At 44.5% G+C, this 15,011-nt stretch overlaps 1 protein-coding gene across 7 annotated transcripts in view; it reads right to left on the bottom strand.

Moving 5' to 3' along the window:
• Positions 1-15,011, bottom strand: part of USP47 (ubiquitin specific peptidase 47) — a 123,679-nt gene that overhangs the window by 43,384 nt on the left and 65,284 nt on the right. For 6 of the 7 annotated variants that reach the window (XM_077453569.1, XM_077453562.1, XM_077453566.1 and 3 more), the window contains 7 exons: positions 14,208-14,357; positions 11,154-11,249; positions 9,202-9,354; positions 8,742-8,906; positions 5,456-5,584; positions 4,245-4,321; positions 4,085-4,140 (listed from right to left, as the gene is read on the bottom strand). In XM_077453569.1, coding sequence (XP_077309695.1) covers positions 4,085-4,140; positions 4,245-4,321; positions 5,456-5,584; positions 8,742-8,906; positions 9,202-9,354; positions 11,154-11,249; positions 14,208-14,357 — 826 coding nt within the window. The remainder of the gene's footprint in view (positions 1-4,084; positions 4,141-4,244; positions 4,322-5,455; positions 5,585-8,741; positions 8,907-9,201; positions 9,355-11,153; positions 11,250-14,207; positions 14,358-15,011) is intronic. The other variant, XM_077453564.1, reaches the window with a different exon arrangement.

Raw genomic sequence — 15,011 nt, 5'->3', positions numbered from 1 at the left:
TTGGTCATTTATTCCTTTTATTACAAAAAAGACACTAAAATCTCAAGCACAATTTTTTTTTTTCATTCAATACAAGGAATTCTCTGACTGGAAGATGTGGAAAGGAGGAGTAATGATGTCATGATCTCCACCTTTTCCAATCAGGGAATGTTTTACATTCACTGGGGAAAAATAAAAAAAAATAAGGGGTCAATTCACTAAAGCCTCGTACACACGCCTTGATTTTCAGATGACATAATGTACGATTTTTGTCGCACGTCTCATGACAAAAGTGAAGAGGTTACTCACAATACGAAAATTTTCATATATCAGAATACAACTTCAGAAGTGACGTAATGTGTTAATGACGTGAATAGTTTTGTATGTATTCTTTCATTACTGAACATGCGTTGTCTTGCTCTTACAAATTTTTTGCGTATGAAAACTGTACTAAATGAAAATCAGATGCCGAGTTCACATCCGACAAACATTTTATAGTCTGTGCATCCAGCTTTTGTCTGACAAAAAAAAAAAAAAAATAAAAAGTGAAAAATCGTCTGTGGAAAGCACAGTACTAACGATCCAAGAAACTGCACCCACCTCGTCGTACAAAAATTTTTCCATCTGATTTTCGTAACAATTTAAGGCCGGGTTCACACTATAGCGATGCGGGAACGCCGCAAATCCGCTGCGTTTTCCCGCATCGCTCACCTCCCGCCGGCAGTTCACACTGCCCTATGCGGACGGCTGGGAGTGTCAATGTTATGTCAATGACAGCCCCAGATCCGTCCGCATATCGCAGTGCGATCTGCTGACTTGCACAGGAATCGGATCGCATGGTGTGAACCCCCATGCGATCCGATTCTGTTGCGGACCCAAAAAAGGGTCCCGTGCGAGTTTGCTGCGGGACCGCTGCGAGTTCAGCCATACTATCTGTATGGCTGAACTCGCAGCGCTACGGAGATCGGATGTGATTTGCTGTGCGAATCACATCCGGATCTCCCCCCGCAGCGGTGTGAACCGGGCCTAACTTGACAGATAGTAACCCACGTTTAAAAAGGTCCGTTTTGCCGCATTTACATGCTGCGTTTGCGTTTAGAAGCTTTTTTTTTTTTTCCAGATGTAAAATGCTAGTAAAAACAGAACACGGCTAAAACAAGAGTTACCACATTTACAAGCGCTTACAGGCATTTGGCGTTTCAAATGCCTCTGAAAATCCATCCTGAATGCATTTTTTTGCTTTCCAAAAAATGCTTCTGAACTCAACTGCCTGAAAAGAACTATAAACCACTATAAAACGACCCTGTGTACATGTACTGATTAGATAGAGGAGAGGTCGGGGGCAGCTGGAAAAAAAAAAAAAAAAAAACGCCCAACTAAAATGTCCATTTACAGGACGTGGTGGGGGGCTTGGGTTGCACTTGCTCTTCCCCTCCCTTTGCTGACTTGTATTCTCAGATAAGGGTCTGGTATGGATTGTGGGGGGGGCAACACCGTTTTTTTTTTCTTTTTTTAAATTTTGGAGTGGGGTTTCCCTTAAAATCCATACCAGACCCTAAGGGGGGGGGGGCACACGCTGTTTAACTTTTCAGAATTTTTATTTTGTTATTTTTATTGCTGCCATGTTTTCTTAAAGGGTTTTTTAATCCATATAACTCAAACTCTGCCAGACTCTCCATTACAGCCTGGCGGGGCACACTGTACCTTTCTCATAGAAAAACGAGCGCTGTAAATACTGCTTTTGAGCTGTCTTCAGGCCAGTCACATGACTCACGGCCGCTGTACAGCTCCGATGGAAGCATACTGCAGGAGGGGCCGTGATCTCCCTCTGACGTCAGCCGGGGAAATCACGTCAGCTCAGTCTCTCCTGCAGTAGCCATGGTAACCGGCCTGAAGGCAGCGCTGAAACGGTATTTACAGCGCTAGTTTTTCTAAAAGAAAGGTACAGTGTGCTCTGCCAGGATAGGAAAGGGTATCTGGCAGTGAGCAAAAAAAGATTTGAAATTTTACTAGAAGCAACGGGGGCGGAGACGGAGACATGTGCAGGAAGGAGGGAGGTGAGGGGACAGCAGAGTATGACTGAGACCCGTAATTGGACCATGGTGATTAGGGCGGAGCTGCCCCGATTTTCGTGGTCTGTCCATTATTATACAGGATTTATATAGCGCCAACAGTTTACGCAGCACTTTACAATATAAAGAGGGGATACAGGAAGTGCCAGATTAAGAGTTTTTTTTTTTAACAGTTTAGAGGGGGGCAGATTATACAGCACAGGCACTGCTTTAAGATACCAGAAAATCTATTTTTTTTGGGGGGGGGGGGGGGGGGTGTCAAAAGCTTTAATATTCAGCTGCCATCGAGGAACCCGCTGACAGCTGATGAGTCGTCCGTTGTTATGGATGCGGTGGCCGGCTTCCTGGCACACTCTTTAGCGACTAGCTACTGGGGGGACCCCCCACGCTGAGACACAAAATACTGCATGCGATACCACCAGAGAACTCTCTGCTCTGTTTGCAAGTTGGACTTTGAGTTTGTGTTAAATACCCCAAAATCTTCTTTTTTTTTGTACGTATGTGAATTGGACCATTTTTTTTTTTTACAGCATGCGATCATTTATACAAAATGAGTCACATGACTGTTATGGCATGAGATAACCATTAGTAAATTGACCCCAAAGTGTGCTGCGAATGCAGGCAGTGCCAAGAGAACAAATCCCTGTAGTCAGTATGCACTGGGGCAGCTGCTTGGCACCGGACCTGGTAAATAGGTCAAGTAAGGTAAGTATAGGTAAGTAGTGCTGAATACTAGTTATTTCGAGCTTCCACATCAGCCCTCAGGTATGAGATACTCATACTTACATTGGTCAGATCACACAGTACATCACAGATCACACCTGGAGTTCAAGGAGGCTTCACCTCCATAGTCTTCATGGAAACACCTCCCCGGAAATTATGCCAGTCTCCCTAAAGAGCGGCTGTAACCCCCCCCCCCCCATGAATGCTGGGAAACACCACTCTTGGGTGGACAAACCATTTAACAGGTGTTAAAGTGATTGTAAAGATAAATTTATAAAAAAAAATACAACATACATATCATAATTGCCTCCACTGCGCAGCTCGCTTTGCACAGAGCAGCCCTGAACATGCTCTTCTGGGGTCCCCCAGCAGCTCTCGCAGCTCCTCCCCACATCTGATAATCCCCTCTGGGAATCGCTTCCGAGTCCAGCATTCGGCATCCATAGAGGCCAAATGCAGAAGTCTGTCCCGCCCCCCAGCACTCACTTCATTGGATTTGATTGACAGCAACAGGCGACAATGGCTGCGCTGCCATCAAGCTATCCAATCAAGAGCCGAAAAACGGCGCATCCTCGCCGAGTCAAGTTTGAGGGTTCAGGCAAGTAAAACACGGGGGGCATTCACTGACAGCTGTTTTTTTCCCCCCTTAATGCATGGGATGCATTAAGGAGGAAAAAAAAAAAACAAGAAATAAAAAACAAAAGGTTTACAAACCCATTTAAATTCTGGATTCTCTTGCCTGATTATTGTCAAGTGAATCTCTTAGTTATATAGAGCAGAACAATGTGTCTGCTCCCTCCTTTAGGCTGGGTTCACACTATTGCGATGCAGGAACCTGCTCGATTCCAGTGCAGGTTCCTGCATCGCATGTGTCTGACAGACCGTTCACACTGCCCTATGCGAACCACTGTAGGTGTCAATACAAAGTTAATGACGCCCCCAAATCAGTTTGCAGATCGCAGTGTGAAAACTGTCAAATGGTGCAGGAACTGCATCGCATGGGTGTGAACACCCATATGATCCGATTCCAGTGCGGACCAAAAACAGTGGATTCTGCACCAATTTGGCGCGAATGCAATCCAAATTCCGCCATACAATCTGTAAGTCTGAATTTGTATCGCACAGACATCGCATGTGATCTGCACAGCAATGCGGAGCGAAACACATGCAACGTCTAACATCGCACCAGTGTAAAGTCAGCCTTAAAAGTTCCTGCAAAACCTCCGGCAGCCGATGCTTTACCCACAAACCACTTCAGTAACACCACACCTTCCAACAAGGTAACATACAAGACACTAATCCCCACTTACTTGCGTTTTTGGCAGGATTCTTCAGCCGATACATGAGCATGTAAGCATTGGTAGAACTGAGGAAAGAAGAACGGTTATATAGCAGTAGTTTGACACTTTCCCAGTAAATAATCTGGCAGATATGGATACATTTTTTATCAGAAGAAAGCATTGTACATACCTGGCGAAGGCACTGGAGTAGTATCCCCGGCTTCCTGTAGACCCTCCATAGGTTTTCTTAATGTCCTCTTGAGTTATCTGTAGGACCAAAACACAACCCTCATCATTGCAGCAGAGATAATTGAGAGGTATGACCAAACCCAATAATAATGAGGATGGCCAATCAAGAGGCATAAGGGCTTCTCGACCCTCAATCAGAATCCCCAGCATTACCTCCAAATTTGGCAATAGTAACTGCATGTAATGTATACCTGAATGAACAGAAATTTAGTACAGGCATTTCATTGCCATCTACAGAACACAAGGTGCTGCTGTTTTGCTAGGTCAGATGTACCCGACAAGCTAGTTGAAATTGGTTCTAAAGCCTTAACATAGAACTATAGGCAGAACATTTTCTTTTCCCACTTTGGATAGAGTAAGGGAAAATTATAACCCGTCTTTTTTTCTCCTCATCATCTGTGTCCGATTGCAGAGATTTCCCTCCCCCTCCTGTCCTGTGACAGTGAAACCCCTCCCACAACCTGTAAGGCCGATCAAGCGGCTGAACTGTCGCTATGATTGTTCTTACGGTGCACAGAATCGCAGGCTGTAAAAGAGGATATCTAATGCCCGCAGCTGCAGCCATTATTTAGATATCCCGAAAGTCAAAGACGTCACGTGACGTCCTTAGGCTGGAAGTGGTTAACACACCAAGAAAGCCAACTTCACACTGAGCCACACAATCTATATTGTGCGTTTGCATTAATTACAAGTAATAAGGACCCTGGCTACTGAAAGGCACCATCTAGGACTTAGAATGCAGCAGACAACAGGACCTTCTGGTAACTCAAAACAAAAAAATTCCAAGCTCAACTTACCAACCAGCCTGCAACCAACCGCATTATCCTGTTAAAAATAGGTTTAATTTGCACACATTTGCAAATACATCCATAAGCTACAGAGCCCTGTCAAGGCACCCCACTTGTAATATTGGGGTGCCTTGACAGGGCTATGTAGCTTACACATGTATTAGCAAATGTGTGCAAACTAAACTGGTTTTTAATGCAAACTGTTAGAAAGGATAACTCTGTTGGTTGCAGATTGGTCGGTAAGTTGAGCTGGGAATTTCTTTGGTTTTGTTTTTCATGCGTTAACCTGCCATGTGCTCCTTTGCTGTAAAGGCCAGTTATAGTAGGGGGCAGCGGCTATTTGTTTGTACTTCTGGTAACTCACCCGGCTGACGTGCTGGTCATTGAAACTATACCACTGGTCGTCGGAGAAGGACCTGATGCAGGCATAGTAGTGTCCGCCCGCTGCGCTGCCTGAATGGACCATCACGGAAAAAAGTTCATACAAACAATTCTAGAAAAGCAAAGTTTGTGTACAATTTAATATGTGGTACAAGAGGACAATTCACAAATACAAATCTCTAAAATAGGAGATAGAAATGAAAAATGTAATTAAGGCTGAAAGCTGCACGACATCTCCTGGACGTATGCCTATTATTTACATTTGAGAGGTTTATTGCTCTCCCAGAAAGACACTCCTGAATCTGAGCAGGTTGAAACCCACACAGCTGCTATGCCCGCCCCTCCCCTCTGCTTCCCATTCACAGAAGCCTTTGTATTTTATGTGTTCACATAATACCAAGCCTTCTGTAAATGAGCAGGAGGACGATTAGTGTCGCTCTCCCAGAACTACAGCGATAGAAGTCTTCTCGGAGTAATATAAAGCTGTCAGATATAAATGATAGAACTAAGCCCAGGTGTATTTCACTGGACTTAAAGTAATTGTAAGGGTTTGTTTAAAAAAAAAAAAAAAAAAAAAAAAAAAAAACAACAAATATGCCATATTGACCTCCACTGTGCAGCTCGTTTTGCACCGAACCTAGTCTTCTGGGGTCCCTCGGCGGCTCCTCTCCACATCAAATAACCCCCTAGAAGTGCTCTCCCGAGGAGTTACCTTGCAGGAACGCTCCCGAGTCTAGAACTCAGGGTCCATAGAGGCCGGGTGAAGGACTCGGCCCCTCCCCCCAGTGCACAAGTCATTGGATTTGATTGACAGCAGTGGGAGCCAATGGCTGCGCTGCTATCAATCTATCCAATCAAGAGCCGAGAACCCCTGGCAAAGAGACAGCAGAGGTGATCATATACCACCACAAAGAAAACGATTTGTGTAAAAAAAAAAAAAAAAGGACATACATTTTATTTGGGTACAGCGTTGCACGACCACGCAATTGTCAGTTAAAGTAGAGCAGTGCCATATTCCCAAAAAATGGCCTGGTCATGAAGGGGGTTAAATCTTCCGGGGGAAAAAAATTCAATTTACATTAAATCAACATTTTTGTCAACAGGCATGACACAAAATGATGCGCATAAAAACTCACTGAAAGTTGCATGAAAGCTGATGTGTGAAACTGATGTGAACTGATGTAAACTTATGTCTCTGACAGTGAAATCTGCACGGTTTTCCCATAAGTTTTCATTCACCTATGGTGTGAACGAGCCCTTACATTCCCGGCATGCCAAGATTGCTAAATGTCACATTCGCTTGATCTTTCAACCAAACTGTCAATAAAATGGCAAGGCCAAGATGGCAACTTCCTTGGCAGAAAAGGATAGAGAGGGTTTAGTTCCACTTTAAAGTTCACTAAAACATCGTGATCATCTTTAAAAGGGCAAGTTCACCTTTACAGAAAAATCTGTAAGGTGAACTTACACAGGACCCCCTTTCCCCACCCCCCCTGGCAGCACTTACCTGGAGTACAGCGATCACCCGCACCGACACACCGGGTCGCCACCTCACCAGTCCGAGGCTTAGAAAATCACCTCGGCTTAATCTCCAAAACATACTTCGTCAGGAAGTACTTTTAGGAGCATTCTAATTGGTCGAAGCCATTCAATCAGAACCCGCATAGCCCGTCCTGTCACCGCGGGTGAAGAGGAGAGAAAGCAGCAGGGATGTCAAATCCCAAAACTGGTGAAGGGGTGATACGAGCTGTCAGAACGAATGATTGGCGGACTACAGGTTAGCGGGACTGGGGGCAGGGTCCAGTGTTGTAAGTTCACCCAACAGATTTTCTGTAAGCCCTTGTACACACGGTCAGACATTTCGACAACAAAATCCGTTGGATTTTGTCCGAAACTGGTGTTGCATACACACGGTCGGACAAAGTTGTCAGAAAATCCGATCATTTGTAACGCGATGACGTAATTTAGTTACGACGGGACTACGTTCAGCCTAGTAGCCAATAGCTTTGGTCTAGGAATTTGATCTGAGCATACGTGGCACTTTGTCTGATCGGAATTCTCTACAAACGATCGGACAAAGTATGATCGGATCATGTTGTCGGAAAATTTTTATATCCAGCTCTCAAACTTTGTTGGTCGGACATTTCTGACGGAAAAAGTCAGATGGAGCCCACACACGTTCGGATTATCCGACAAAACACGGTCCGATCGGACATTTTCCGTCAGAATGTCCGACCGTGTGTACAAGGGCTAAAGGTAAACTTACACTTTAAAGTGGAATTAAACTGGTTAAAAAAACAGTTATGCCGTGTACACACGACAGGACTTAAGTCCGGCAGACTTTCGATGGAGTTCTGACGGAGTTCTGACGGAGTTCTGACGGACTTTACGAATGAACGGACTTGGCCACACACAATCACACCAAAGTCCGACGGATTCGACCGTGATGACGTATGACTGGACTAGAATAAGGAAGTTCATAGCCAGTAGCCAATAGCTGCCCTAGCGTCGGTTTTAGTCCGTCAGACTAGCACACACACGAGCGGATTTCTGGGTCCGGCAGAGTTCTGGCGGAAAAATTTGAAGCATGTTCCATTTCTAAAGTCTGTCGGATTTTTGCAAATCAAAAGTCCGCTGCAGCCCACACACGATCGAATAGTCCGCCAGAATCGTTCCGTAGGACCTTTGATGTCGAAAAGTCCGCTCGTGTGTACGCGGCATTAGACCCCTTTCACACTGGAGGCGTTTTTAGCTCTAAAAAAATAGCACCTGTAAAGCACCTGAAAAATGCCTCATCTGCAATCCCAGTGTGAAAGCCTGAGTGCCGGAGGGACGTCAAATAAAGTCCTGCAAGCAGCTTCTTTGAGGCGCTTTAGGAGTGGAGTATACAATCAATGGGCAGCTCTGCTGAAGCGACTCGTAAAGTGCCACTAAAAACGCCCCCCCGTGGTGTCAGTGTGAAAGGGCTCTTACATTCTCAGCATGCTAGGAATGCCAACTGTGACATTTTCTTGTGTTCTCAACCAAACCATCAAATGGCTGGTGTAATAATGGATCACATGTGCAGCACCACAGATCAAACAGAGATCAAGATGGCAGCTTCCTTGGCTGAAAAGGATAGGAGGGTTTAGTTCCACTTTACCAATCTAATGAATACAGAGTTGCATTAAATTTGTGTCTTTAGTATTTGCCTAGAGTTCACCTTTATGTTCTGTCCTGAGCTGCAGAATATTTTGCAAACCTAATTCCCTTTGATGGAGGTATCGTACCTTCTCGGAGGGCTTGTTCAGCTTTTCCACACTGCTGTTACTCTCTAGACAGATTCCCTCATCCAAGGCGTCATCGGTGCAGAAGTCATTGCTCATCTGATCGCTGTGACAGCTTCCTTCGTTCTCTGCTCCGCTGTCTGTGCAGCTCTCCGTCTGAGGAGACTTCTTACAAAGAGGAAACAAGTTGGCATGATTACATAGAAGAGGACAGCTACAGTATCTCACAAAAGTAAGTACACCCCTCACATTTTTAGTAAATCTTTTCTTCTATCTTTTCATGTGACAACACTGAAGAAATGACACTTGTCTACAATGTAAAGTAGTGAGTGTACAGCTTGTATAACAGTGTAAATTTTCTGTCCCCTCAAAATAACTCAACACACAGCCATTAATATCTAAACCGCTGGCAACAAAAGCGAGTACACCCCCCCCCCCCCCAAACAGAGAGCAATTAGATTACCTCATCTTCAACATCAATGAAAGGGCTCATGTCCAGTTCCTCGGGGAAGGTCATCCGATCGTTCAGCTTGATTCGGTGCATGCTGGTGTAATCAAAGTCGAACCTCTTCAGCTGCAGAGTCAGCAGATATGGGAAGTGCAGGAAGCGCAGGCCCTGGAGAAGCAGATCTCAGGTCAGACTCTCATGGGACAGATGCATAAGATGCCCAGGATCTCCCATTTTTAAATTGCCGCTAATGAAAATGACTGTTTTAGAACCTTTTCGCACTTCTGCGACTTGGAGACTGCAAAGCCGCATGACAAGTCGTAATGCATTTATTTTTTGGGGGAAAGGGTAAACTTAACTGTTAATTGATAGAAAAAGAATGTCCGTCAATGAGTTTCGGGTGTTTGGACACTCCCGCTTCATCAGGACCCATGTCAAATGTAACCTTAAGATTAACTGGACGCAATAGGATATTGCTAAAATGTATATGCACAAAATCAGGAAACTGGTAATACCATTTACCAAGTTATGGGAGTACCGTATATACTCGAGTATAAGCCGAGATTTTCAGCCCCTTTTTTTAGGCTGAAAGTGCCCCCCTCGGCTTATACTCGAGTCACCGCCGTCTGTCTACCCGATCAGCGTGTCATGCAGACAGACGGCGACCATTCCACTATTCAAAAGCCGCGCCTCCCTGTCTGTGATAGGCAGAACACTCAATTTCCCAGCAGTCAGTGGTCCGCCTATCACGGACATCCGCTCATCCTCATACTACGGACGAGGATGAGAGGATGTCCGTGATAGGCTGAACACTGACTGCTGGGAAATTGAGTGTTCCGCCTATCACAGACGGAGGCGCGGCTTTTGAACAGTGGAATGGCCGCCGTCTGTCACAGACGAGGAGAAGAGGTGCGGCGATCCTGGCATGTTTTTACGTGCAGATCGCTGCAGAAGGACAAAGAGGCACAGGACACAGGTAGGCTGGACACAGGGATGGACGGGACACAGGGATGGACGGGACACAGGGATGGACGGGACACAGGGATGGACGGGACACAGGGATGGACGGGACACAGGGATGGACGGGACACAGGGATGGACGGGACACAGGGATGGACGGGACACAGGGATGGACGGGACACAGGGATGGACGGGCATGTCTCACCCTCGGCTTATACACGAGTCAATAAGTTTTCCCATTTTTTTTGTGGTAAATTAGGGGCCTCGGCTTATATTCGGATCGACCTATACTCGAGTATATACGGTATATAGGTATATTTTATACACGCACACATCCACATCCTGCTGTGTCCATTCAATCTTGAGGTTACATATTACTTGCACCATAATGGAGGGAGAATATCCAAACCCCTCAAAATGCATTGGCTTTTCTTCTCTACCAATTAACGTTTGATGGACTCGTGATCACTGGTGTAATGTCCTTGCTGCTTATTATAAATGTCAACATTTAAAGCGGGAGTAAGCTCCCATGGTTGAGATTTACCTGTAGGCGGGTCTATAATAAGGCTTACCTACAGGTACAGTAAATTATATCTCCTAAACGTGCACCGTTTAGGAGATATTTACTTGTGAATGAGGCGGTGACATCATCAGTGCATGTGCTCTGAATGAACGGCATTGCCCGTGCCATTCCTTCAGAGTCCTGTGTAATGAATAGCGGCTCCCGCGCACATGCGTGGGAGTGATGTCAACGTGGTACAGCCAATCAGACGGCTGGAAAACGCAGACATGGAAGGAAGACCGGGTGAACATGGAAGCCCCATCAGCAGTGGCAGCTGTGACAGATCGTTTTAAAGCAAGTTTCACATAATGTGCTAGTATGTGATGCATACTAGCACATTATAACTTTGCCTTGCAGGTTTAAAAAAAAACTTTAATGGGACAGACACCAGAAACAAGCAAAGGCCAATAAATATAGATCGCTCTCCCCAACACACACACCCTACCTTCCTGGCATCGCACTTCTTCTTACAACGCTCACAGAAGTACTGGTTGGGACCATCAAGAGTCTCCGGCTGGATGAATGCATGAAGAGCCTCTTCCTGGTAGAACACAAACACAAATAGTACTTCTAAAAATGGCTGAAGATCAACAGACGTAGATAACATGATGACAAGCGTTGTCTTTACAGTGAGGGGAAAACAGTATTTGATCACCTGCTGATTTTGTGCGTTTGCCCACTGACAAAGAAATGATCAGTCTGTAATTTTAATGGTCGGTTTATTTTAAAAGTCAGAGACAGAATATCAACAAAAATATCCAGAAAAAATGCATAAAAAAAAAAAAAAAAAAAAAAAAAGTTATAAATTGATTTGCATTTTGCATGAGTGAAATAAGTATTTGATCCCCTATCAATCAGCAAGATTTCTGGCTCCCAGGTGTCTTCTATACAGGTAAAGAGCTGAGAATAGGAGCACTCTTTAAAAAGGGAGTGCTCCTAATCTCAGCTTGTTACATGTATAAAAAAAAAAAAGACACCAGTCCACAGAATCAGATTCCAATATCTCCACAATGGCCAAGACTAAAGAGCTATCCATGGATGTCGGGGACAAGATTGTAGACCTACACAAGGCTGGAATGGGCTACCAGGACCATCGCCAAGCAGCTTGGTGGGAGGGTGACAACGGTTGGTGCGATTATTCGTAAATGTAAGAAACACAAAATAACTGTCAATCTCCCTCGGTCTGGGGCTCCATACTGGGACCATAGTCACCAAGAAAACAATTGGTAACACACTACGGCGTGAAGGATTGAGACGCTGCAGCGCCCGCAAGGTCCCCCTTCTCAAGAAATCACATATACAGGACCGACTGAGGTTTGCTAATGGACATCTGAATGATTGAGAGGAGAACTGGATGAAAGGTTTGTGGTCAGATTAGACCAAAATCGAGCTCTTTTGGCATCAAACTCAACGCGCCGTGTTTGGAGGAGGAAGAATGCTGCCTATGACCCCAAGAACACCATCCATTATGGATGGTGTTCTTCCATTAGTCATTATTAAACATTATGCTTTGGGATTTGCTAAGGAGACAGGACAACTTCACTGCATCAAAAGGGATGATGGACGGGGTCATGTACCATCATATCTTGGGTGAGAACCTCCTTCCCTCAGCCAGGACATTGAAAATGGGTTTTCCAGCATGACAATGACCCAAAACATACGGCCTAGGCAACAAAGGCGTGACTCAAGAAGAAGCACATCAAGGTACTGGAGTGGCCTAGCCAGTCTCCAGACCTTCATCCCATAGAAAATGTGGATGAAGCTGAAGGTTCGAGTTACCAAACACCTCGAAACCTTAATAACTTGGAGAGGATCTGCAAAGAGGAGAGGAACTAAAAATTCCCTCCCGAGATGTGTGCAAAGCTGGTGGCCGACTACAAGAAACGTCTGACCTCCGAATGCCAACAAGGGTTTTCGCTACCAAGTACTTAGTCATGTTTTGCGAAGGGGCCAAATACTTATTTTACTCATTAAAATGCAAATCCAAATCAATTTAGAACATTTTTGAAAAGCGCTTTTATGGATATTTTTGTTGTTATTCTGTCTCTCGCTGTTAAAATAAACCGACCATTAAAAATAGACTGATCCTTTGTCAGTGGGAAAACTTACAAAAAAAAAAAAAAAAAAAAATAATAATAAAAAAAAAAATAAAAACACAAAAGAAACAAAAAAAATAAATAAAAAAATAACATTAAAAAAAAAAAAAAAACACACACGTCTACTCTCCAGCAAATCCTCCTCCGACGCTCTGGTCAGTGCAAGGAACCCAAAGCCCACGGACGTCATATGACGTTCTGGACTTTGAGTGGCGATATCTGAATGATGGGTGCAGCTGGCAGTTCAACCTCTTGATCGTCACCCCCCCCCCACCCAGTGCTTTTCCAGGCTTGCCCATACGATCAGCGAGCCGGAGGACGAATTGGCCGCCGCCAGAAGTTGATCATAGAGATTTATGGTAACCAGATGGTCCCCAGTCATCTCTATGACCCTCGGAGGCCCAGGCGAGACGTTATGACGTCATGTCTGGGCCGGCGGATGTAAACAAAGCTGGTGACCTGGCTGGAAAGGCCGAAACAGTTCATTTTTATTTTTTTTAATCTCTGTTTTTACCAGCCTGGAGGAGATCTGGACCCCACATCTCTCCATAAAGAGGACCTGTCACACACTATTCCTATTACAAGGGAAGCTTACATTCCTTTTTTTTTTTTTTTTTTTTTTTTTAAGAGAAAGTGTGAATATGAAAAAAAAAAAAATTAAAAGAAAAATTAATAATTAAAGTGCCCTGTTCCAGCGCACATAAGCGAACTCATACGCAAGACGCACCCACATATGTAAACAGTGTTCAAATGACACGTGAGGTATTGCCACGTGCGTTAGAGCGAGAGCAACAATTCTAGCCCTAGACCTCCTCTGTAACTCTAAACTGGTAACCTGTAAAAAAAAAGAAATAAAAAAAAAAAAAAAAAAAAAAAAAAAAAAAAGGAAGAAGAATGGAAAAGCGTTGCCTATGAAGATTTTACAAGTGCCAAAGTTTGGCACCATTCCACGAGTGTGCGCAATTTTAAAGCGTGACATGTTAGGTAGCTATTTACTCGGCGTAACATCTTTCACATTATACAAAAAAAAATTGGGCTAACTTTACGGTTTTGCCTTTTTTTTTTTTTTATTCATTTTGTTTTTTAAAAAAGCGTTTGAAAAATTCCTGCACAAATACCGTGTGAAAAGTTGCACTTTTTTTTTCCCCCCTAGACTCCATGCTTAAAAAAAAATAAAAAGAAAAAGAAAGATCATATGTAATGTTTGGGGGTCCCAAGTAATTTTCTAGCAAAAAAAAAAAAAACCTGATGGTTTCTACACGTAGGAGAGAAGTGTCAGAATAGGCCCGGTATGGAAGTGGTTAAGGAGGACGACCCTCCTCCCAAAACTAAATAGCAACTTCAACCCCTCCCCCCCCCACCCCCCCAGCAACAAGGAGATACCCCTCAGTACAGAAACATACCACACTACCAAACCCTGTGCTGGAGCCATACGGCCTGATGACAAGAGGGATGTCTAGAAAGGTGTCGATCCGCCAGCTCTCATAGCCGCACTCCAAGCACCGGACGTAATCTTTCAGCTTCCCCTGATACAGCTGATTGATGAGGTCGGCCTGCCAACAAAAAGAAAAACAAAAAATTAAACTGCAACAGATTTAAATGGAATTCCTGGAAAACGTGTTCTGGATGGACCAGGTAACTAATAAATTAGAGCCTCTGTCAGGTTTTTACTGCCGCCTGTGCTCCCTGTTGAGGCGATTCCTCCTGAATACCCATCCCAACTGAGATTGGAAGTGATGGGAAATCAAATAAAAACCTGAGAGGGGTTCTTAGATAAAAAAAAAAAAGCCAAGTCTTTTAAGCCTGGGGTCACACTTGTGCAGTGCGGAACGCTGCTTGTGATTCGCACAGGAAATCGCACCGCAATAAATGTCTATTTTTTTATTTTTATCCTAAGGATTCAGATCAGCAGATCGTGGGTACAACGTCAGGCTCCTCCTGACTCTCAGGAAAGCTTTCTGATCATATCTCAGATACAGGCAGAAAGATCAATGAACTTTGAGAGCGCTCACCAACGCCCTCGTAGTTCACCGAGAACAAGCAGCCATCAGCTGCAACGGTTGATGGTACTTGTAGTTTATTCTTTCACAAGAAACTGTGAATGAATGGAGCAGCCGTGTGGGCAGAGCCTTGTGTGGCCATACTGTTCTCAAACTGTGACAGTAGATATGGGGAGAGGATCCCCCACCCACAGTCACAGAGGGGTG

The sequence above is a fragment of the Lithobates pipiens genome, unplaced genomic scaffold (genome assembly GCF_037356315.1).
Source record: "Lithobates pipiens isolate NorthernLeopardFrog02 unplaced genomic scaffold, aLitPip1_a1.2 Scaffold_24, whole genome shotgun sequence".
In the NCBI taxonomy this organism is placed as follows: domain Eukaryota; kingdom Metazoa; phylum Chordata; class Amphibia; order Anura; family Ranidae; genus Lithobates; species Lithobates pipiens.
The sequence above is the reverse complement of the archived record's forward strand: the minus strand, read 5'-3'. Positions and strand labels throughout refer to the sequence as shown.